Source organism: Oncorhynchus clarkii, chromosome 4, assembly GCF_045791955.1.
Source record: "Oncorhynchus clarkii lewisi isolate Uvic-CL-2024 chromosome 4, UVic_Ocla_1.0, whole genome shotgun sequence".
Lineage (NCBI taxonomy): Eukaryota > Metazoa > Chordata > Actinopteri > Salmoniformes > Salmonidae > Oncorhynchus > Oncorhynchus clarkii.
In genome coordinates, this window is record NC_092150.1 from 8,965,535 (window position 1) to 8,991,592 (window position 26,058).

The 26,058-nt window shown below is 43.9% G+C and overlaps 1 protein-coding gene across 1 annotated transcript; it reads left to right on the top strand.

The window, feature by feature from the left end:
- On the top strand, nt 1–24,547 carry LOC139407549 (secretory carrier-associated membrane protein 2-like). Its single transcript, XM_071151371.1, has 9 exons — nt 1–154; nt 7,183–7,260; nt 7,439–7,525; nt 7,949–8,063; nt 12,088–12,216; nt 16,797–16,956; nt 21,198–21,299; nt 21,716–21,833; nt 22,716–24,547. The coding sequence occupies exons 1-9, from the start codon at nt 98–100 to the stop codon at nt 22,854–22,856; spliced, it is 987 nt and encodes a 328-aa protein (XP_071007472.1). The 5' UTR covers nt 1–97; the 3' UTR covers nt 22,857–24,547.
- The last annotated feature ends 1,511 nt before the right edge of the window (nt 24,548–26,058 follow it).

Here is a 26,058-nt window from a genome sequence, read left to right on the forward strand (position 1 = left end):
TTCAGGAAGTAACCAATGAAAGAAAGAGGAGCTGATCAAGCGATAGGAGGACTCTATTGTTTCTACTTTGAGAAGATATTATAAAAACGCTATTAAAATGTCGGAATTTGAAGATAACCCATTTGCAGAATCGTACGACATCAACCCTTTTCAGGTAATACGCTTTTATTATAATTTTTTTTTTAACAAGTGTTGATACAAAGTTGGCGCTAACTTTTCACCAAGTCTTGCTTCAAAGTAACACACAGGAAACGTGTTGGGTGTATCTGGGTGTGTAGCATGATTGACAAGGGTTTAGCCACTCATTTGTCTCCAGTTCAGGTTGGGTTTTCCCCATCTCCCTCAGATACAAGAAGTTGCAAAAGTAACGGTGTACATTTGATAAAGGAAATAGCGTACAAACTGATAAATAAGACCGTTAGTCTACTACGCTTTCTCAGCAAAGAATGCTAAATAGTTACAAAGTAGGCCCTATAGGCTACGTTATGAGCGCACTGTCAGTGAATGCATCTTTTTTTCCCCATGAACCTACACAATGCGGTTTAGCTTTAGATGTGAACAAACGTCACAGCCTCCAGGACGCCTACTACCGTTCAGTTGCACCTTTTACAATATCTCCCAATAGAACTCAGCAAAATGGAATCTCAAAACACCAATTAAGGCTACGAAGTCACTTCACTCCAAACACAGAATGTGGGTGTGAAATGTAACGGAACAAAAGCGTAGCCTCTAACCATGTGTCTGATTTATCTGAGGAATAAAACTACCAAGCAGAGATAGGGATAAAGCCTGGGGCCACACTGGCCATCTAGGAAGTGTGAGAGAGAGAGTCTGGACAAACTTTATTGCACATCAGTAAAGATGGTATACACGGGCTAGACATGAATATCAATTATCAGTGTTATGCTCATGTAACCGATGTGAAATGGCTAGCTAGTTAGCGGTGGTGCACGCAAATAGCGGTTCGATCGGTGACGTCACTCGCTCTGAGACCTAGACGTAGTTCCCCTTGCTCTGTAAGGGCTGCGGCTTCTGTGGCGCGATGGGTAACGATGCTTCGTGGGTGTCAGTTGTTGATGATGTGTGCAGAGTGTTATGCTCATGATTACATGAGCATAACACTCTGCACACATCATCAACTCTTTGTAACTACGTCCCTGGTTCGAGCCCGGTCGGGGCGAGCTTGTAGAACGGACAAAAGTTAAACTGTTACACTCTGCGTGACTCTCACTCAGAATGTATGGCTTCTTGGCAGTTTCAAACTGGGAAATGTTTCCTGTGAATACTTTAGCGCATACTGCTTTATTGACTAGCGACACAGCTCCATTAGTATGAAACAATAATTTACCAATTTTCAGTACTTTTGTTGACAGAATTCAACATCTGTTTCAATTAAAACTTACAGACAACACACAGGACTGTTTGCTACTTGTACAGTGAAACGGTATTGTTACTGCTGTAACCAAGTCAAATCTGGATAGGCCTATAGGCCTATAGGCCTGGTCTGTATGAGATACAGTGCCTTTGGTGTAACCACGTCAAATTTGGATAGGCCTATAGGCCTATAGTGCCTTTGGAAAGTATTCAGACCCTTTGACATTTTCCACATTTTGTTATGTTACAGCCTTATTCTAAAATGGGTTAAACATAATTTATTTTTTTCCCCTCATCAATCTACACACAATACCCCATAATAGCAAAGCAAAAACAGGTTTAGACATTTTTTCTAATTTATTCAAAATAAAAAAAACAGAAATACCTTCTTTACATAAATATTCAGATCCTCAAAATTGAGCTCGGATGCATCCTGTTTCCATTGGTCATCCTTGAGATGTTTCTACAACTTGATTAGAGTCCACCTGTGGTAAATTCAATTGATTGGACATGATTTGGAAAGTCACACACCTGTCTATATTAGGTCCCACAGTTGAAAGTGCATATCAGAGCAAAAACCAAGCCATGAGGTCGACCAAATTGTCTGTAGAGCTCCGAGACAGGATTGTGTCGAGGCACAGATCTGGTGAAGGATACCAAAAAAAATCTGCAGCATTGAAGGTCCCCAAGAACACAGTCGCCTCCATAATTCTTCAATGGAAGAAGTTTGGAACCACCAAGACTCTTCCTTGAGCTGGCCTCCCGGTCAAACTGAGCAATCGGGAGAGAAGGGCCTTGATCAGGGAGGTGACCAAGAAGCCAATGGTCACTATGACAGAGCTCCAGAATTCCTCTGGAGATTGGAGAACCTTCCAGAAGGACAAGCATCTCTGCAGCACTCCACCAATCAGGCCTTTATGATAGAGTGGCCAGACGGAAGCCACTCCTCAGTAAAAGGCACATGACAGCCCGCTTGGAGTTTGCCAAAGGGCACCTAGAGGACTCTCAGACCATGAAAAAAACAAGATTGAACTCTTTGGCTTGAATGCCAAGAGTCACGTCTGGAGAAAACCTGGCGCCATCCTTATGGTAAAAAGCGTGGTGGTGGCAACATCATGATTTGGGGATGTTTTTCAGAAGCAGGGACTGGGAGACTAGTCAGGATCAAGGCAAAGCTGAACGGAGCAAAGTACAGAGATCCTTGATGAAAATCTGCTCCAGAGCGCTCAGGACCTCAGACTGGGGTGAAGGCTCACCTTCCAACAGGACAACAACCCTAAGCGCACAGCCAAGACAACACAGGAGTGGCTTCGGGACAAGTCTCTAAATGTCCTTGAGTGGCTCAGTCAGAGGCCAGACTTGAACCTGATCGAGCCATCTCTGGAGAGACCTGAAAATAGCTGTGCTGCCACACTCCCCACCCAACCTGACAGCTTGAGAGGATATCAAGACAAACTGGACTCTGGGTTGACATATCAAGACAAACTGGACTCTGGGTTGACATATCAAGACAAACTGGACTCTGGGTTGACATATCAAGACAAACTGGACTCTGGGTTGACATATCAACTGGACTCTGGGTTGACATATCAACTGGACTCTGGGTTGACATATCAACTGGACTCTGGGTTGACATATCAACTGGACTCTTGGTTGACATATCAACTGGACTCTTGGTTGACATATCAACTGGACTCTGGGTTGACATATCAACTGGACTCTGGGTTGACATATCAACTGGACTCTGGGTTGACATATCAAGATCAACTGGACTCTGGGTTGACATATCAACTGGACTCTGGGTTGACATATCAAGTCAAACTGGACTCTGGGTTGACATATCAAGTCAAACTGGACTCTGGGTTGACATATCAAGTCAAACTGGACTCTGGGTTGACATATCAAGACAAACTGGACTCTGGGTTGACATATCAAGACAAACTGGACTCTGGGTTGACATATCAAGACAAACTGGACTCTGGGTTGACATATCAAGACAAACTGGAATCTGGGTTGACATATCAAGGCAAACTGGACTCTGGGTTGACATATAAACTGGACTCTGGGTTGACATATCAAGTCAAACTGGACTCTGGGTTGACATATCAACTGGACTTTGGGTTGACATATCAAGTCAAACTGGACTCTGGGTTGACATATCAAGTCAAACTGGACTCTGGGTTGACATATCAAGACAAACTGGACTCTGGGTTGACATATCAAGACAAACTGGACTCTGGGTTGACATATCAAGACAAACTGGACTCTGGGTTGACATATCAAGACAAACTGGACTCTGGGTTGACATATCAAGACAAACTGGACTCTGGGTTGACATATAAACTGGACTCTGGGTTGACATATCAAGTCAAACTGGACTCTGGGTTGACATATCAACTGGACTCTGGGTTGACACGTCAAGACAAACTGGACTCTGGGTTGACATATCAAGACAAACTGGACTCTGGGTTGACACGTTAAGACAAACTGGACTCTGGGTTGACATATCAAGACAAACTGGACTCTGGGTTGACATATCAAGACAAACTGGCCTCTGGGTTGACATATCAAGACAAACTGGACTCTGGGTTGACATATCAACTGGACTCTGGGTTGACATATCAAGTCGAACTGGACTCTGGGTTGACACGTCAAGACAAACTGGACTCTGGGTTGACACGTCAAGACAAACTGGACTCTGGGTTGACATATCAAGACAAACTGGACTCTGGGTTGACATATCAACTGGACTCTGGGTTGACATATCAACTGGACTCTGGGTTGATATATCAAGACAAACTGGACTCTGGGTTGACATATCAACTGGACTCTGGGTTGACATATCAAGTCAAACTGGACTCTGGGTTGACATATCAACTGGACTCTGGGTTGACATATCAACTGGACTCTGGGTTGACATATCAAGTCAAACTGGACTCTGGGTTGACATATCAACTGGACTCTGGGTTGACATATCAAGTCAAACGACTCCGGGTTGACATATCAAGTCAAACGACTCTGGGTTGAAATATCAAGTCAAACTGGACTCTGGGTTGACATATCAACTGGACTCTGGGTTGACACATCAAGTCGAACTGGACTCTGGGTTGACACGTCAAGACAAACTGGACTATGGGTTGACATATCAACTGGACTCTGGGTTGACATATCAAGACAAACTGGACTCTGGGTTGACATATCAACTGGACTCTGGGTTGACATATCAAGACAAACTGGACTCTGGGTTGACATATCAACTGGACTCTGGGTTGACATATCAAGACAAACTGGACTCTGTGTTGAAATATCAACTGGACTCTAGGTTGACATATCAACTGGACTCTGGGTTGACATATCAACTGGACTCTGGGTTGACATATCAACTGGACTCTGGGTTGACATATCAAGTCAAACTGGACTCTGGGTTGACATATCAACTGGACTCTGGGTTGACATATCAACTGGACTCTGGGTTGACATATCAAGTTAAACTGGAATCTGGGTTGACATAAAGTCAAACTGGACTCTGGGTTGACATATCAACTGGACTCTGGGTTGACATATCAAGTCAAACGACTCCGGGTTGACATATCAAGTCAAACGACTCTGGGTTGAAATATCAAGTCAAACTGGACTCTGGGTTGACATATCAACTGGACTCTGGGTTGACACATCAAGTCGAACTGGACTCTGGGTTGACACGTCAAGACAAACTGGACTCTGGGTTGACATATCAAGACAAACTGGACTCTGGGTTGACACGTCAAGACAAACTGGACTCTGGGTTGACATATCAAGACAAACTGGACTCTGGGTTGACATATCAAGACAAACTGGACTCTGGGTTGACATATCAAGACAAACTGGACTCTGGGTTGACATATCAAGACAAACTGGACTCTGGGTTGGCATATCAAGACAAATTGGACTCTGGGTTGACATATCAACTGGACTCTGGGTTGACATATCAAGACAAACTGGACTCTGGGTTGACATATCAACTGGACTCTGGGTTGACATATCAAGACAAACTGGACTCTGGGTTGACATATCAAGACAGACTGGACTCTGGGTTGACATATCAAGACAAACTGGACTCTGGGTTGACATATCAAGACAAACTGGACTCTGGGTTGACATATCAACTGGACTCTGGGTTGACATATCAAGACAAACTGGACTCTGGGTTGACATATCAAGACAGACTGGACTCTGGGTTGACATATCAAGACAAACTGGACTCTGGGTTGACATAATAAGACAAACTGGACTCTGGGTTGACATATCAACTGGACTCTGGGTTGACATATCAAGACAAACTGGACTGGGTTGACATATCAACTGGACTCTGGGTTGACATATCAAGACAAACTGGACTCTGGGTTGACATATCAACTGGACTCTGGGTTGACATATCAAGACAAACTGGACTCTGGGTTGACATATCAACTGGACTCTGGGTTGACATATCAAGACAAACTGGACTCTGGGTTGACATATCAAGACAAACTGGACTCTGGGTTGACATATCAACTGGACTCTGGGTTGACATATCAAGACAAACTGGACTCTGGGTTGACATATCAACTGGACTCTGGGTTGACATATCAACTGGGCTCTGGGTTGACATATCAACTGGACTCTGGGTTGACATATCAACTGGACTCTGGGTTGACATATCAACTGGACTCTGGGTTGACATATCAACTGGACTCTGGGTTGACATATCAACTGGACTCTGGGTTGACATATCAAGACAAACTGGACTCTGGGTTGACATATCAAGACAAACTGGACTCTGGGTTGACATATCAACTGGACTCTGGGTTGACATATCAAGACAAACTGGACTCTGGGTTGACATATCAAGACAGACTGGACTCTGGGTTGACATATCAAGACAAACTGGACTCTGGGTTGACATAGCAAGACAAACTGGACTCTGGGTTGACATATCAACTGGACTCTGGGTTGACATATCAAGACAAACTGGACTCTGGGTTGACATATCAACTGGACTCTGGGTTGACATATCAAGACAAACTGGACTCTGGGTTGACATATCAACTGGACTCTGGGTTGACATATCAAGACAAACTGGACTCTGGGTTGACATATCAACTGGACTCTGGGTTGACATATCAAGACAAACTGGACTCTGGGTTGACATATCAACTGGACTCTGGGTTGACATATCAAGACAAACTGGACTCTGGGTTGACATATCAACTGGACTCTGGGTTGACATATCAACTGGGCTCTGGGTTGACATATCAACTGGACTCTGGGTTGACATATCAACTGGACTCTGGGTTGACATATCAACTGGACTCTGGGTTGACATATCAACTGGACTCTGGGTTGACATATCAACTGGACTCTGGGTTGACATATCAACTGGACTCTGGGTTGACATATCAACTGGACTCTGGGTTGACATATCAACTGGACTCTGGGTTGACATATAAACTGGACTCTGGGTTGACATATCAACTGGACTCTGGGTTGAGTGCGGTTGTCCGTGACTGACGTTCCATACACTTTTTTTTACTTCAGGAAAATAAGCTTCTTGAGCTATTCGGCCTCCGAAATATCACAATAATTCATAAGCAATCTCTTTTTATATGAGTTCTGTTATTGAAGGCTACGAACGTCACATGTGAAGGCCGCCATTGTTGCATCACACCTTCTTTCTGCAATGGATTGATAGGCCTATTAAATGAGACTATAATTACGTTGAACGTAATGCTAATGAGAATGAGCTGATTGTTGCATATACTGAAGAGGAAACGTGTTGTTTTGTTTCAGGATCCCTCGGTTACACAAGTGACCAACTCTGACGTAGACCACATTGATCAATTTAACCCTTTCCCAGACCATCAGACGGTAAGATCACTTGCTTTTTTCCCCTGCATGCGCGCACGCACACACACACACACACACTGATCAAAACTACAGTAACTGACATTGAATAGACTGATGCCCCATTTGATCACAGATTACTGTATTGTGTGTTTTTTTGCCCTGCTTTTTCTCAGTCTGCCATGTGTATTTCCTGTTTCAGGTTAGCCTATCAGGGCCCACCATGCCGGACTCCAGGATCCCTTCCCAGCCTGCCGTGCTGCAGCCGTCAACAGAGCCCGGCCCACAGGTCAGTGATGACGCTGGATGATGCTGGTCACTAGTTTACAATGGAACCATAAGCCATCAATGTCTTCACATAAGAATGAAAATATGAACTTTTCCTTTTCCATATTTGACTGTCTACTTGTCCAATACTGATTTTAAAGAAGATATATGGAAGATTTTGCTTCTGGGGGTTAGGGTTCGCCAAATCAAGCTCCCTTTTAAAATGGACCAATATATGGTCCATAAACGAGCTGATTGGCCAGAAAGGGACACACCTCTCCACACCCATGAGCAAAAGTATATATTGTTTACCTCAAACTATTTATGTGGTTACATGTGATGAGAAATGGAATAGCCTAATGTTATATCACGTATGTATGTGAACAATACAGCCAACATTCAAGCCAAAATGACACCTGTCCTCTCTCTCTTCCTGTCCCTCCAGGTGACGGAGGCTGCACGCCAGGCTAGCCTGCTGAGGCAGCAGGAGGAGCTGGAGCGGAAGGCTGCAGACCTGGAGCACAGTGAGAAGGAGTTGCAGAACAGGGGAACCTCAACAGGTCACTCACTCCCTTCTCCTCACACCATATACCTCTATCCTTCCTCTCCTCTCCTCACACCATATACCTCTATCCTTCCTCTCCTCTCCTCACACCATATACCTCTATCCTTCCTCTCCTCTCCTCACACCATATACCTCTATCCTTCCTCTCCTCACACCATATACCTCTATCCTTCCTCTCCTCACACCATATACCTATATCCTTCCTCTCCTCACACCATATACCTCTATCCTTCCTCTCTTCTCCTCACACTATATACCTCTATCCTTCCTTCCTCTCCTCACACCATATACCTCTATCCTTCCTCTCCTCACACCATATACCTCTATCCTTCCTCTCCTCACACCATATACCTCTATCCTTCCTCTCCTCTCCTCACACCATATACCTCTATCCTTCCTCTCCTCTCCTCACACCATATACCTCTATCCTTCCTCTCCTCACACCATATACCTCTATCCTTCCTCTCCTCACACCATATACCTATATCCTTCCTCTCCTCACACCATATACCTCTATCCTTCCTCTCTTCTCCTCACACTATATACCTCTATCCTTCCTTCCTCTCCTCACACCATATACCTCTATCCTTCCTCTCCTCACACCATATACCTCTATCCTTCCTCTCCTCTCCTCACACCATATACCTCTATCCTTCCTCTCCTCACACCATATACCTCTATCCTTCCTCTCCTCACACCATATACCTCTATCCTTCCTCTCCTCACACCATATACCTCTATCCTTCCTCTCCCCACACCATATACCTCTATCCTTCCTCTCCCCACACCATATAGCCTAGTGGTTAGAGCGTTGGACTAGTAACCGGAAGGTTGCAAGTTCAAACCCCCGAGCTGACAATCTGTCGTTCTGCCCTTGAACAGGCAGTTAACCCACTGTTCCTAGGCCGTCATTGAAAATAAGAATTTGTTCTTAACTGACTTGCCTAGTTAAATAAAGGTAAAAAAAAAAATAAAAAAAATATATACCTCTATCCTTCCTCTCCTCTCCTCACACCATATACCTCTATCCTTCCTCTCCTCTCCCCACACCATATACCTCTATCCTTCCTCTCCTCTCCTCACACCATATACCTCTATCCTTCCTCTCCCCACACCATATACCTCTATCCTTCCTCTCCTCTCCTCACACCATATACCTCTATCCTTCCTCTCCCCACACCATATACCTCTATCCTTCCTCTCCTCTCCCCACACCATATACCTCTATCCTTCCTCTCCTCTCCCCACACTATATACCTCTATCCTTCCTCTCACCACACCATACACCTCTATCCTTCCTCTCCTCTCCTCTCCCCACACCATATACCTCTATCCTTCCTCTCCCCACACCATATACCTCTATCCTTCCTCTCCTCTCCTCACACCATATACCTCTATCCTTCCTCTCCCCACACCATATACCTCTATCCTTCCTCTCCCCACACCATATACCTCTCTCCTTCCTCTCCTCACACCATATACCTCTATCCTTCCTCTCCTCACACCATATACCTCTATCCTTCCTCTCCTCTCCCCACACCATATACCTCTATCCTTCCTCTCCTCTCCCCACACCATATACCTCTATCCTTCCTCTCCCCACACCATATACCTCTATCCTTCCTCTCCCCACACCATATACCTCTATCCTTCCTCTCCCCACACCATATACCTCTATCCTTCCTCTCCCCACACCATATACCTCTATCCTTCCTCTCCCCACACCATATACCTCTATCCTTCCTCTCCCCACACCATATACCTCGATCCTTCCTCTCCTCTCCTCACACCATATACCTCTGAACATATCCTACCTTAGCCTCACACGCTTTTTCAGTTCTGCCCACACATTTTCTATAGGATTGAGGTCAGGGCTTTGTGATGGCCACTCCAATACCTTGACTTTGTTCTCCTTAAGCCATTTTGCTACAACTTTGGAAGTATGCTTGGGGTCATTGTCCATTTGGAAGACCCATTTGCGACCAAGCTTTAACTCCTTGACTGATGTCTTTAGATGTTGCTAAAATATGTCCACATAATTTTCCTGCCTCATGATTCCATCTATTTTGTGAAGTGCACCAGTCCCTCCTGCAGCAAAGCACCCCCACGACATGATGCTGCCATCCCCGTGCTTCACGGTTGGGATGGTTTTCTTCGGGCCTGCAATCCTCCCCCTTTTTCCTCCAAACATAATGATGGTCATTATGGCCAAACAGTTCTATTTTTGTTTCATCAGACCAGAGGACATTCCTCCAAAAAGTATGATCTTTGTCCCCATGTGCAGTTGCAAACCGTAGTCTGTCTTTTTTATGGTGGTTTTGGAGCAGTGGCTTCTTCCTTACTGAATGGCCTTTCAGGTTATGTCGATATACGACTCGTTTTACTGTGGATATAGATACTTTTGTACCTGTTTTCCTCCAGCATCTTCACAAGGCCCTTTGCTGTTGTTCTGGGATTGATTTGCACTTTTCGCACCCAAGTACGTTAATCTCTAGGAGACAGAACACGTCTCCTTCCTGAGCAGTATGACGGCTGCATGATCCCATGGTGTTTATACTTGCGTACTATTATTTGTACAGATGAACGTGGTACCTTCAGGCATTTGGAAATTGAAAATCCCAAGACACAACCAGACTTGTGGAGGTCTCCAGTTTTTTTTGTGAGGTCTTGGCTGATTTCTCTTGATTTTCCCATGATGTCAAGCAAAGAGGCACTGAGTTTGAAGGTAGGCCTTGAAATACATCCACAGGTACACCTCCAATTAACTCAAATGATGTTAATTAGCCTATCAGAAGCTTCTAAAGCCATGGCATCATTTTCTGGAATTCTCCAAGCTGTTTAAAGGCACAGTCAACTTTGTGTATGTAAACTTCTGACCCACTGGAATTATGATGCAGTGAATTATAAGTGAAATAATCTGTCTGTAAACAATTGTTGGAAAAATTACTTGTCATGCACAAAGTAGATGTCCTAACCGACTTGCCAAAACTATAGTTTGTTAACAAGAAACTTGTGGAGTGGTTGAAAAACAAGTTTTAATGACTACAACCTAAGTGCATGCAAACTTCAAACTTCAACTGTACCTCTGAACATATCCTACCCTCTCCTTCTCCCCACACCATAGACCTCTGAACATATCCTACCCTCTCCTTCTCCTCATAGTAGCCGCTTAGTAGGTTTGGATCAACCCGTATCAATTCAAATCAGGAAGTAAACTGAAATTCCTATGAGGAATTTACCAAAAGGCAGAAAAAAAGAGTGTGTGTGTGTGACAAAACACACATCACGGTGAGGGACAACACTACATAAAGAGAGACTTAAGACGACAACATAGCAAGGCAGCAACACATGACAACACAGCATGGTAGTAACACAACATAGCAACAACATGGTAGCAGCACAAAACATGGTACAAACATTATTGGGCACATACAACAGCGCAAAGGGCAAGAAGGTAGAGACAACAATACGTCACACAAAGCAAACATAACTGTCAGTGTCCATGATTGAGTCTTTGAATGAAGAGATGGAGATCAAATTGTCCAGTTTGAGTGTTTGTTGCAGTTTGTTCCAGTCGCTAGCTGCAGCGAACTGAAAAGACAAGCGACCCAAGGATGTGTGTGCTTTTTGGACCTTTAACAGAATGTGACTGGCAGAACAGGTGTTGTAAGTGGAGGATGAGGGCTACAGTAGATATCTCAGATAGGGGGGAGTGAGGCCTAAGAGGGTTTTATAAATGAGCATCAACCAGTGGGTCTTGCGACGGGTATGCAGAGATGACCAGTTTACAGAGGAGTATAGAGTGCAGTGATGTGTCCTATAAGGAGCATTGGTGGAAAATCTGATGGCCGAATGGTAAAGAACATCTAGCCGCTTGAGAGCACCCTTACCTGCCGATCTATAAATTACGTCTCCGTAATCTAGCACGGATAAGGGGAAAAAGATGATTCTTACAATAGAGCTGTTGGGGAAAAAAGTGAATGATGACATATTAATCAATCCATTTTTATTTCAATTAGGCAAGGACAACAACTGGCCACCTTTTCCCAAGGCTTTTCCCATAAATCCTTGCTTCTACCAGGACTTCTCGGTGGAGATTCCCATGGAGCACCGGAGGGTCTGCCAGATGTTGTACTATCTGTGGATGCGTAAGTACACTGTGTGTGTGTGTGTGTGTGGCACTACTGGTTAGACTGGTTAGTTGCTTTTGTTAAATACAGCAAAGATGTTACCTCACGGTATATTGTAATGTCAGGCACTGCTCTGTCTGCATGGCAGGAGAACAGGGCTAATTGTTGTACATCCCTATACATGTGCCATCTATACATACATACGTACCTATCTATACATGTACCATCTACAGTGCCTTGCGAAAGTATTCGGCCCCCTTGAACTTTGCAACCTTTTGCCACATTTCAGGCTTCAAACATAAAGATATAAAATTGTATTTTTTTGTGAAGAATCAACAACAAGTGGGACACAATCATGAAGTGGAACAACATTTATTGGATATTTCAAACTTTTTAAACAAATCAAAAACTGAAAAATTGGCAGTGCAAAATTATTCAGCCCCTTTACTTTCAGTGCAGCAAACTCTCTCCAGAAGTTCAGTGAGGATCTCTGAATGATCCAATGTTGACCTAAATGACTAATGATGATAAATACAATCCACCTGTGTGTAATCAAGTCTCTGTATAAATGCACCTGCACTGTGATAGTCTCAGAGGTCCGTTAAAAGCGCAGAGAGCATCATGAAGAACAAGGAACACACCAGGCAGGTCCGAGATACTGTTGTGAAGAAGTTTAAAGCCGGATTTGGATACAAAAAGATTTCCCAAGCTTTAAACATCCCAAGGAGCACTGTGCAAGCGATAATATTGAAATGGAAGGAGTATCAGACCACTGCAAATCTACCAAGACCTGGCCGTCCCTCTAAACTTTCAGCTCATACAAGGAGAAGACTGATCAGAGATGCAGCCAAGAGGCTCATGATCACTCTGGATGAACTGCAGAGATCTACAGCTGAGGTGGGAGACTCTGTCCATAGGAAAACAATCAGTCGTATATTGCACAAATCTGGCCTTTATGGAAGAGTGGCAAGAAGAAAGCCATTTCTTAAAGATATCCATAAAAAGTGTTGGTTAAAGTTTGCCACAAGCCACCTGGGAGACACACCAAACATGTGGAAGAAGGTGCTCTGGTCAGATGAAACCAAAATTGAACTTTTTGGCAACAATGCAAAACGTTATGTTTGGCGTAAAAGCAACACAGCTCATCACCCTGAACACACCATCCCCACTGTCAAACATGGTGGTGGCAGCATCATGGTTTGGGCCTGCTTTTCTTCAGCAGGGACAGGGAAGATGGTTAAAATTGATGGGAAGATGGATGGAGCCAAATACAGGACCATTCTGGAAGAAAACCTGATGGAGTCTACAAAAGACCTGAGACTGGGACGGAGATTTGTCTTCCAACAAGACAATGATCCAAAACATAAAGCAAAATCTACAATGGAATGGTTCAAAAATAAACATATCCAGGTGTTAGAATGGCCAAGTCAAAGTCCAGACCTGAATCCAATCGAGAATCTGTGGAAAGAACTGAAAACTGCTGTTCACAAATGCTCTCCATCCAACCTCACTGAGCTCGAGCTGTTTTGCAAGGAGGAATGGGAAAAAAATTCAGTCTCTCGATGTGCAAAACTGATAGAGACATACCCCAAGCGACTTACAGCTGTAATCGCAGCAAAAGGTGGCGCTACAAAGTATTAACTTAAGGGGGCTGAATAATTTTGCACGCACAATTTTTCAGTTTTTGATTTGTTAAAAAAGTTTGAAATATCCAATAAATGTCGTTCCACTTCATGATTGTGTCCCACTTGTTGTTGATTCTTCACAAAAAAATACAGTTTTATATCTTTATGTTTGAAGCCTGAAATGTGGCAAAAGGTCGCAAAGTTCAAAGGGGCCGAATACTTTCGCAAGGCACTGTGTATATATATATATATATATATATATATATATATATATATATATATATATATATATATATATATATACATACGTATCTATACATGTACCATCTATATCTATACATACGTACCTATCTATACATGTACCATCTATATCTATACATACATACATACCTATCTATACATGTACCATCTATACATGTACCCATCGATATCTATACCTGTACCATCTATACAGGTATGTATATCTGTCCCCATCTATATCTGTCCCCATCTATATCTGCATCTGTCCCCATCTATATCTGTCCCCATCTATATCTGCATCTGTCCCCATCTATATCTGTACACATCTATATCTGTACCCATCTATATCTGTACACATTTATACCTGTACCACCTATATCTACACCTGTACATCTGTACATACAGTGGGGCAAAAAAGTATTTAGTCAGCCACCAATTGTGCAAGTTCTCCCACTTAAAAAGATGAGAGGCCTGTAATTTTCATCATAGGTACACTTCAACTATGACAGACAAAATGAGAAAAAAAATCCAGAAAATCACATTGTAGGATTTTTTATGAATTTATTTGCAAATTATGGTGGAAAATAAGTATTTGGTTAGCTACAAACAAGCAAGATTTCTGGCTCTCACAGACCTGTATCTTCTTCTTTAAGAAGCTCTTCTGTCCTCCACTCGTTACCTGTATTAATGGAACCTGTTTGAACTTGTTATCAGTATAAAAGACACCTGTCCACAACCTCAAACAGTCACACTCCAAACTCCACTATGGCCAAGACCAAAGAGCTGTCAAAGGACACCAGAAACAAAATTGTAGACCTGCACCAGGCTGGGAAGACTGAATCTGCAATAGGTAAGCAGCTTGGTTTGAAGAAATCAACTGTGGGAGCATTTATTAGGAAATGGAAGACATACAAGACCACTGATAATCTCCCTCGATCTGGGGCTCCACGCAATGACAACAAGTCATGAGCAAAAATCCCGGTGAGCAAAAATCCCAGAACCACACGGGGGGACCTAGTGAATGACCTGCAGAGAGCTGGGACGAAAGTAACAAAGCCTACCATCAGTAACACACTACGACGCCAGGGACTCAAATCCTGCAGTGCCAGACGTGTCCCCCTGCTTAAGCCAGTACATGTCCAGGCCCGTCTGAAGTTTGCTAGAGAGCATTTGGATGATCCAGAAGAAGATTGGGAGAATGTCATATGGTCAGATGAAACCAAAATATAACTTTTTGGTAAAAACTCAACTCGTCGTGTTTGGAGGACAAAGAATGCTGAGTTGCATCCAAAGAACACCATACCTACTGTGAAGCATGGGGGTGGAAACATCATCTGTCCCCATCTATATCTGTATCTGTACCCATCTATATCTGTATCCATCTATATCTGTATCCATCTATATCTGTACCCATCTATATCTGTATCTGTCCCCATCTATATCTGTCCCCATCTATATCTGTACCCATCTATATTTGTACTTGTACCATCTATACCTATACCCATCTATATCTGTACCTGTACCCATCTATCTATATCTATACCTATCTATGCCTCTCTATATACACTACCGTTCAAAAGTTTGGGGTCACTTAGAAATGTCCAGGTTTTTGAAAGGAAAGCTATTTTTTTTGTCCTTTTAAAATAACATCAAATTGATCAGAAATACAGTGCAGACATTGTTAATGTTGTAAATAACTATTGTAGCTGGAAACGGCTGATTTTTAATGGAATATCTACATAGGCATACAGAGGCCCATTATCAGCAACCATCACTCCTGTGTTCCAATGGCACGTTGTGTTAGCTAATCCAAGTTTATCATTTTAAAAGGCTAATTGATCATTAGAAAACCCTTTTACAGCTATGTTAGCACAGCTAAAGAAGCAATAAAACTGTCTTTCTTTAGATTAGTGGAGTACCTGGAGCAGCATTTGTGGGTTCGATTACAAAATGGCCAGAAACAGTCTTTCTTCTGAAACTCGTCAGTTTATTCTTGTTCTGAGAAATGAATGAAGGCTATTCCATATGAGAAATTGCCAAGAAACTGAAGATCTCGTACAACGCTGTGTACTCCTCCCTTCACAGAACAGTGCAAACTGTCTTGTGTGCATGATATTTGTGCGTCTGTAACTTTCTCACTCATCATTATTCACGATTCATTCAGGACTGTCTAATCATGGTAGCGTCCTCATTAATGTAGAAGTGTTTAGAATCATATTCTATTCTTATTTACAGCAAAAGTGACTCCAAAATTACACTACATTATTTACCATTCATTTCTATTGGGCACATAATAATATGAAACGCAACCAAAACAAACAGCAAATGCATACAACAAGTTTGTAGAGTCACAAGCTTGATGTTATCATTCTGTGCTGGGAATATGGGACCAAAGACTAAACTTTTGACAACTTTAATACACATAAGTGAATTTGCCCCAATACTTTTGGTCCCCTAAAATGGGAGTATGTACAAAAAGTGCTGTGATTTAAAAATGGTTCACCTGATATGGATGAAAATACCCTTAAATGAAAGCTTACAGTCTGTCACTATAACCTCATAACCATTGTATCATTAGGGGTGCATTCATTAAGGGCGTGTTCACATTGAAAGCATTTTGCAACGTGAAACAAAAATGAGTCCAGGTTGCCTTAACCCTGTTCCAGTCAGTTTTCTTCCGTTTGGTACCTAATGAACACAACCCCCCCCCCCCCCTTTTCTCCCTCCCTCCAGTCCACTGTGTGACTCTGTTCCTCAACCTGCTGGCCTGTCTGCTCTACTTCACCGTGGAAACGTCCTTTGGTGTGAAATTTGGCCTGTCCATTCTTTGGCTCATCCTGTTTGCCCCCTGCTCCTTCCTCTGTTGGTACAGACCTGCCTACAAGGCCTTCAAGTGAGTTTACCAGGACCTAGTGAGTTTACCAGGACCTACTGAGTTTACCAGGACCTAGTGAGTTTACCAGGAACTACTGAGTTTACCAGGACCTAGTGAGTTTACCAGGACCTACTGAGTTTACCAGGACCTAGTGAGTTTACCAGGACCTACTGAGTTTACCAGGACCTACTGAGTTTACCAGGACCTACCGAGTTTACCAGGACGTACCGAGTTTACCAGGACCTAGTGAGTTTACCAGGACCTACCGAGTTTACCAGGACCTACTGAGTTTACCAGGACCTACTGAGTTTACCAGGACCTACTGAGTTTACCAGGACCTACCGAGTTTACCAGGACCTACCGAGTTTACCAGGACGTACTGAGTTTACCAGGACCTACTGAGTTTACCAGGACGTACCGAGTTTACCAGGACCTACTGAGTTTACCAGGACCTACTGAGTTTACCAGGACCTACCGAGTTTACCAGGACCTACCGAGTTTACCAGGACCTACTGAGTTTACCAGGACCTACCGAGTTTACCAGGACCTACTGAGTTTACCAGGACCTACCGAGTTTACCAGGACCTAGTGAGTTTACCAGGACCTACTGAGTTTACCAGGACCTAGTGAGTTTACCAGGACCTACTGAGTTTACCAGGACCTAGTGAGTTTACCAGGACCTACTGAGTTTACCAGGACCTACTGAGTTTACCAGGACCTACCGAGTTTACCAGGACCTACCGAGTTTACCAGGACCTACCGAGTTTACCAGGACCTACCGAGTTTACCAGGACCTACCGAGTTTACCAGGACCTACCGAGTTTACCAGGACCTACCGAGTTTACCAGGACCTACCGAGTTTACCAGGACCTACCGAGTTTACCAGGACGTACTGAGTTTACCAGGACCTACTGAGTTTACCAGGACGTACCGAGTTTACCAGGACCTACTGAGTTTACCAGGACCTACTGAGTTTACCAGGACCTACCGAGTTTACCAGGACCTACCGAGTTTACCAGGACCTACTGAGTTTACCAGGACCTACCGAGTTTACCAGGACCTACTGAGTTTACCAGGACCTACCGAGTTTACCAGGACCTACTGAGTTTACCAGGACCTACTGAGTTTACCAGGACCTACTGAGTTTACCAGGACCTACTGAGTTTACCAGGACCTACTGAGTTTACCAGGACCTACTGAGTTTACCAGGACCTAGTGAGTTTACCAGGACCTAGTGAGTTTACCAGGACCTACTGAGTTTACCAGGACCTACTGAGTTTACCAGGACCTACTGAGTTTACCAGGACCTACTGAGTTTACCAGGACCTACCGAGTTTACCAGGACCTACCGAGTTTACCAGGACCTACTGAGTTTACCAGGACCTACTGAGTTTACCAGGACCTACTGAGTTTACCAGGACCTACTGAGTTTACCAGGACCTAGTGAGTTTACCAGGACCTAGTGAGTTTACCAGGACCTACTGAGTTTACCAGGACCTACCGAGTTTACCAGGACCTACTGAGTTTACCAGGACCTACTGAGTTTACCAGGACCTACTGAGTTTACCAGGACCTACTGAGTTTACCAGGACCTACTGAGTTTACCAGGACCTACTGAGTTTACCAGGACCTACCGAGTTTACCAGGACCTAGTGAGTTTACCAGGACCTACTGAGTTTACCAGGACCTACTGAGTTTACCAGGACCTACCGAGTTTACCAGGACCTACCGAGTTTACCAGGACCTAGTGAGTTTACCAGGACCTACTGAGTTTACCAGGACCTACTGAGTTTACCAGGACCTACTGAGTTTACCAGGACCTACTGAGTTTACCAGGACCTACTGAGTTTACCAGGACCTACCGAGTTTACCAGGACCTACCGAGTTTACCAGGACCTACTGAGTTTACCAGGACCTACTGAGTTTACCAGGACCTACTGAGTTTACCAGGACCTACTGAGTTTACCAGGACCTACCGAGTTTACCAGGACCTACTGAGTTTACCAGGACCTACTGAGTTTACCAGGACCTACTGAGTTTACCAGGACCTACTGAGTTTACCAGGACCTACTGAGTTTACCAGGACCTAGTGAGTTTACCAGGACCTAGTGAGTTTACCAGGACCTAGTGAGTTTACCAGGACCTACTGAGTTTACCAGGACCTAGTGAGTTTACCAGGACGTACTGAGTTTACCAGGACCTAGTGAGTTTACCAGGACCTACTGAGTTTACCAGGACCTACTGAGTTTACCAGGACCTACTGAGTTTACCAGGACCTAGTGAGTTTACCAGGACCTACTGAGTTTACCAGGACCTACTGAGTTTACCAGGACCTAGTGAGTTTACCAGGACCTACTGAGTTTACCAGGACCTATTGAGTTTACCAGGACCTACTGAGTTTACCAGGACCTAGTGAGTTTACCAGGACCTAGTGAGTTTACCAGGACCTAGTGAGTTTACCAGGACCTACTGAGTTTACCAGGACCTACTGAGTTTACCAGGACCTAGTGAGTTTACCAGGACCTACTGAGTTTACCAGGACCTACTGAGTTTACCAGGACCTAGTGAGTTTACCAGGACCTACTGAGTTTACCAGGACCTACTGAGTTTACCAGGACCTACTGAGTTTACCAGGACCTAGTGAGTTTACCAGGACCTACTGAGTTTACCAGGACCTACCGAGTTTACCAGGACCTACCGAGTTTACCAGGACCTACTGAGTTTACCAGGACCTAGTGAGTTTACCAGGACCTACTGAGTTTACCAGGACCTACCGAGTTTACCAGGACGTACTGAGTTTACCAGGACCTACTGAGTTTACCAGGACCTACTGAGTTTACCAGGACCTACTGAGTTTACCAGGACCTAGTGAGTTTACCAGGACCTAGTGAGTTTACCAGGACCTAGTGAGTTTACCAGGACCTACTGAGTTTACCAGGACCTAGTGAGTTTACCAGGACCTACTGAGTTTACCAGGACCTACTGAGTTTACCAGGACCTACTGAGTTTACCAGGACCTACTGAGTTTACCAGGACCTACTGAGTTCACCAGGACCTACCAGGACCTACTGAGTTTACCAGGACCTACTGATCTTCACGAGAAGTTATTTAATTAATAAGAGATTCTATAATCTTTCATGTTTGCATATAGCTAATTTGTGCATCCAATTGGTTTGCATGCCACTGTGCTTCGGCTGACAACAAGGCTTTGTTTATCTGGTGGATCACAAAGAGCATTTTAAAGTCCATCCCAGGATTTCAGTGTGTTTTGTGTGTGATATTTGCATGCAGAATAGTTCATTTTCAAATTTGTCACAAATGCACTGACAGGGCCTCCCGGGTGGCGCAGTGGTTAAGGGCGCTGTACTGCAGCGCCAGCTGTGCCATCAGAGACGCTGGGTTCGCGCCCAGGCTCTGTCGTAACCGGCCGCGACCGGGAGGTCCGTGGGGCGACGCACAATTGGCCTAGCGTCGTCCGGGTTAGGGAGGGGTTGGTCGGTAGGAATATCCTTGTGTCATCGCGCACCAGCAACTCCTGTGGCGGGCTGGGCGCAGTGCGCGCTAACCAAGGTTGCCAGGTGCACGGTGTTTCCTCCGACACATTGGTGCGGCTGGCTTCCGGGTTGGATGCGCGCTGTGTTAAGAAGCAGTACGGCTGGTTGGGTTGTGTATCGGAGGACGCATGACTTTCGACCTTCATCTCTCCCGAGCCCGTATGGGAGTTGTAGCGATGAGACAAGATAGTAGCTACTAAAACAATTGGATACTACGAAATTGGGGAGAAAAAGGGGTAAAACATTTTTTTTTAAATAATAATAAAAAAATACAAAAAAATGCACTGCCGGGATGAAAGGTTTGTTTAAGTGTGGCTTGATTTAACCATTTTATGCGGTAAAAGTGCTGATTGGTTAATGGTGATTGGTCACATTTGTAAGCTGTTGATTTAGCTAAAAAAAAGTATGCAATTGCAAGATACTGGAGGGACTGATTTGAAACATTGCTGTAGCAAGGTAAAAGTATTATTTATATATTATAAACTGGGTGGTTCGAGCCCTGAATGCTGATTTGGCTGACAGTCGTGGTATATCAGACCGTATGACAAAACATGTCCTTTTTACTGCTCTAACTGTTGGCATCCTGTCCAAACACAGAGAAACAGTGAAGTGTTTAAAAAAAAAAGAAATAAGGCTTTTATTTCCCAATTTACTGCCAAATGGTGTTATTTAATTCTGTGTTCTCTAAACCCTGGGTCTCTGCAGGTCGGACTGCTCCTTCAGTTACTTCTTCTTCTTCTTTGTGTTCTTCTGCCAAGTGGTGGTGTTCATTATCCAGTCTGTGGGCTTCCCCAACTTGGGAAACAGGTGGGTGTGAGGAACAGGTCTGAGTGAGTGGGATGCTATGGATGTCAAATTGATGTTGTTTTTTATCTTCAATCTGTGTGTGTTCACCAGTCCAACCAGGGCCCATATACACCAGACCAAGATTATGAGTACTGATCTAGGATCTGTTTTCCCTTTTTAGGTCAGAATAAATATGAGTATAATGGCAATGAGGGACCTGATCCTAGATCAGCACTCTGAGATGCTTTGTTGGGTTCACAAACATTTTATCTTGCCACTGTATATATAGTGCATTCTATAAATATTGTGACTTTAAACCATATAATTGTTCAATGGTGACTAACATGTATATTTTATAACAATTTCAAAGGAAAATGCATTTCCGCGTTCGACTAAATTAAACAATTTACCGTATATTGATTTCTTCTTGATTCCAGTGGTTGGATCACCTCGTTGTTGGCCTTCGCCTCCAACAAGGCGGTGGGAGCCATCATGATGGTGGTGGCCTACTTCTTCACTGCCTGTGCTGTTCTGTCAGTCATCCTGCTGTGGATGGTACGTGGCGTTACCGTAACTCCCTGGGAGAATCTCTATTGCATTTCCTTGATTCCTCGCATCCTCACCACCTCATCAAAACCCATCAGATGAGAAGGTCAGAGGGGAGGAACCTCTGACCTCATCCAGTTGATTTTAGGAATTTAACCACGGTGTAGTGACTGTATCCATGTAGTTAAACAGAATGTAAGCTGGTGAGATCAGGATGCTTCTTACGGCTAAGTTATAATTAACCTGATTCATTTTATCAACCATCTAATTATTAGAATCAGGTGTGCTAGATTAGGATTGGAGTGAATTTACAGGACGGTAGCTCTCCAGGGACAGGGTTGGAGAGAACCTAGAGGACGGTAGCTCTCCAGGGACAGGGTTGGAGAGAACCTAGAGGACGGTAGCTCTCCAGGGACAGGGTTGGAGAGAACCTAGAGGACGGTAGCTCTCCAGGGACAGGGTTGGAGAGAACCTAGAGGACGGTAGCTCTCCAGGGACAGGGTTGGAGAGAACCTAGAGGACGGTAACTCTCCAGGGACAGGGTTGGAGAGAACCTAGAGGACGGTAGCTCTCCAGGGACAGGGTTGGAGAGAACCTAGAGGACGGTAGCTCTCCAGGGACAGGGTTGGAGAGAACCTAGAGGACGGTAGCTCTCCAGGGACAGGGTTGGAGAGAACCTAGAGGACGGTAGCTCTCCAGGGACAGGGTTGGAGAGAACCTAGAGGACGGTAGCTCTCCAGGGACAGGGTTGGAGAGAACCTAGAGGACGGTAGCTCTCCAGGGACAGGGTTGGAGAGAACCTAGAGGACGGTAACTCTCCAGGGACAGGGTTGGAGAGCCCTGCTATACATTCTATACTATAACCCCTAATGATGTGGTGTCCTCCCCCAGGTGCACAGCCAGTACAGGCGTACCGGGGCCAGCTTCCAGAAGGCCCAGCAGGAGTTCTCCCAGGGCGTGCTCACCAACAAGACCTTCCAGACGGCTGCCACCTCCGCAGCCGCCTCCACTGCCTTCCAGGGGAACAACTAGACCCAGGCCGGGCTAACTCAACCCCCAGATACCCCCTTCACTCTCCACCCGTTGAGACTCTGTTGTAAAGGAACCACTGGTTTAGTCTCTCAACAATGGTGTCTTTTCAGCATCCTTTAATTTCAATGTACAAATGAAGACCACGAGTGTTGCTTTTAGCAGGGTGAAACCTGAATGAAAAATATAATGACGTTTAAAGTGTGTACTCTGTCTCATAAGACTATGATAATCACCTAGGTTATTAGTTACCAGGGCTACTGTAATTATTAGATGCATATGTTCCATTATACTTAGAAATCACCTCAAACTAACGCACCTTCAGATCCACACCATTTCATTAGCCTTTTCAGATAGTTTTCGTCAAAATGAGGTACTTTGTTTCCAATCTCTTCATGTTGTATAGTCCTGCTGTATGTGTAGAGTATTGGCTTTGGCAATGAGAGACAGGTGTTGTGTAAGAATGGCTTGAATATTTAACAGCAGGTTGGTTTGTCAGTATAGGCTGTCCCATTCAACTTAAAGGGACAGTTCACCCCATTGTCAGTATAGGCTGTCCTATTCAACTTAAAGGGACAGTTCACCCCATTGTCAGTATAGGCTGTCCTATTCAACTTAAAGGGACAGTTCACCCCGGAACCAAAGTTTGTCATTTTCATACCCCTGCCTGGTAAACTTGGCTTTTGGAATGGACTATACCTTTTGACCAAAACCTTGACGTGTGCCTTGACCAGTGTCTCTCCAGTTTGTCGCTGTAGCCATTGGTTCCTACGTTAACCAACCATTTTGCTCTTTTTTATTGTGGGAGAAATTCCGTTATTAAAGAACTATTTTTATATATATATAAAAAAAAAAAAATGTATGACACATGCCCTGTTCATACTATCGTGTCGACCTGAATCGTGCTGTACACACACTTTTTTTTTTTCTTCACATTGTCCTTTCCAGCACGGTTCAGGCAACTATGCTGGATGAATAACCAGGCCAGTAGACTTCTGTTCAGCTCAGCTCAGTAGTGTGAAAATGGTATCATTTAGATTGACAAACTCACTTACAAATGATTTGCTATGTTATATGTTATGGATTTGCCACCAACAGATTCATCATGTGAACAATGAGAAATAGCTCTTTGCTCTGCTTTTGATTAGTGTTTTGGTAACTCAGGTCGGGAAGCGCTTGTCACTCAAAATTAGAGCTGGACAAAGTAGAGCTGAGTGGTCAAACAATAAGATATATGCTCTTATTTGAGATGTCTTTCTTACTGTAACACAAATGATTAGACAAAAGATCAAGTACTTAAATGATTTGTGACTGGATTGATGTAAACGATCTATTTTATCATTTTGATTTGCCACATTCACAGGAGCAATGTATGTATACATTTGTATAAGTGGCGGTTTAAATGTAAGACTTCAAAATCAAAAAATCAACAAAGCAAATCGATCATGAAGAATGTAATATTTGATCTATTGGTTTACTAAAGTTTTTTTTTTAATGTATCTCAAATCAGTGTTACTTATCATAAAAATACTATTGATATTGAAATAGATTTTGTTTTCTTAATTCATATCTGTGTGAATATAACCTTTGACCTGCATTGTTTTAGGAGTGGAGAATTTTATATGGCCTTTTTGACATTCAAATTATAAAAACTTGTAGCATTTTTCTAATAAAAAAATGTTTGCTTTAATTGATACAATTGTTGTTTTTAAAGGAAGATAAGTTAACATAACATACGTGTGGTTTGGGAATGAATTCGTTTCTTCCTTCCTTGAAGTGATCACTAATCTAACATTTTAATTGGACAGGTGAGAGCAAGGCTTCTGCTGCATTGCCTTCACCACTCCGGTCATATCAGTACCGAGATAATGGCACCCTAATTCCCTACAAAGTGCTCTCCTTTTTGACTAGAGATGCAGCCTACTTTTAGGAAACTAGGAAGGAAGGATGCAATTCTGAAGTATTGGAATGGGACCAATATTGAAATGCACTGTAGCCTTTTATTTCCTCCACCTTGACCCTTGACCCACTCCACCACTACACTGTCTGATGCTGCAGTGACTTTGCAATAAAGAACACACAGAACAGCAGCTGATGCTCTCCTCTCTCCAGGGTGCAGGCCAGAATAACAACCAAGCCTCCTCCGCCTCCTCTTTCTCCTCCCCCCTCTCCTACTCCACCTTCATGAAATGGGCCAGACAGCGTCCCAGCCAACCATCGCCTCTTCATCCTCCTCCCTCTCCTCTTCCTCCTCACATACCTCTGCTATCAACAAATGGGCCAGACGGCATCCCAGCCAACCACCTGACCCTGCACACCACTCATTCAGATCCCAGGCTGTAAGACACAGCGACCCAGTGGAATTCTCCTGACGCTTCACAGGTACATTACACGGCAGGGCAGCTATTTATAAGTCGAACAAAGGAATCGAGGTCGACGAGGCGAGGAGCAGTCAGAGTTTGAACACTGGAGGGAGGCAAGGAGGAGGCTGTACCTGTTGTACTATGTAGCTAACCAATGGAACAGATTGTTGTGGTTTTCTTTGCAGGAACTGTGGGATGTTCGAGTCATAGCCTGGACCCAGATCTGTTGGACATGGGTCCAGGCCTGGACCCAGTCAGCCTGGACCCATGTCTTGTCGACATATAAGGTAATCGATGGCCATCAATCACCATAGGGTTTGGGAAGACAGCACAAACAGATCTGGGACCAGGCTAGTCGAGGCCTATCTTGTTAAATAGATAGATTCTGAATGTACAGAGTTTTGGAGGTGTTGGTTGACTGGTATCAGAACGAGAAAGTGACATTTTAGAAAAGGAAACAAAATATGCTTCGAAAAGGGACGTGTGTTCAGAGAGGTCAAGCAGCAGAGGTCACTCCAGCTCTTCATGAGTTAGTAACTTGTACATTTACATAATTGGCATGGCAACACCTACCATAAAGAAGCTAAGCTGATAGCTCTCACAAAAACTTGGGATTTGACTTATCCTAATTGTTTTATTATTAACAAACAAATATTTTCAGCACTGCAGGGATATGAATGACAAGGGAATATTTATTTTTAAACTAGGAGAGTCAATGTTTTTTTTCCCCAGTAGGGGGCAGCACGCTGGAGTTTCTGGAACATGCTGAAATGAAGAGCTGACTCACCGCTCGGTGCTTGGATCATATGAGGAGACTGGGTATGGTTGTAACACAATTTAAT

What these genes read in the sequence shown, in the direction of transcription:
- LOC139407549 (XM_071151371.1), top strand. Translation starts at nt 98, where the DNA reads ATGTCGGAATTTGAAGATAACCCATTTGCAGAATCGTACGACATCAAC. An exon ending in CAACAGAGCCCGGCCCACAG is followed by an intron (nt 7,526 to 7,948) that starts GTCAGTGATGAC and finishes CTGTCCCTCCAG; the next exon opens with GTGACGGAGGCTGCACGCCA. An exon ending in GAACAGGGGAACCTCAACAG is followed by an intron (nt 8,064 to 12,087) that starts GTCACTCACTCC and finishes TATTTCAATTAG; the next exon opens with GCAAGGACAACAACTGGCCA.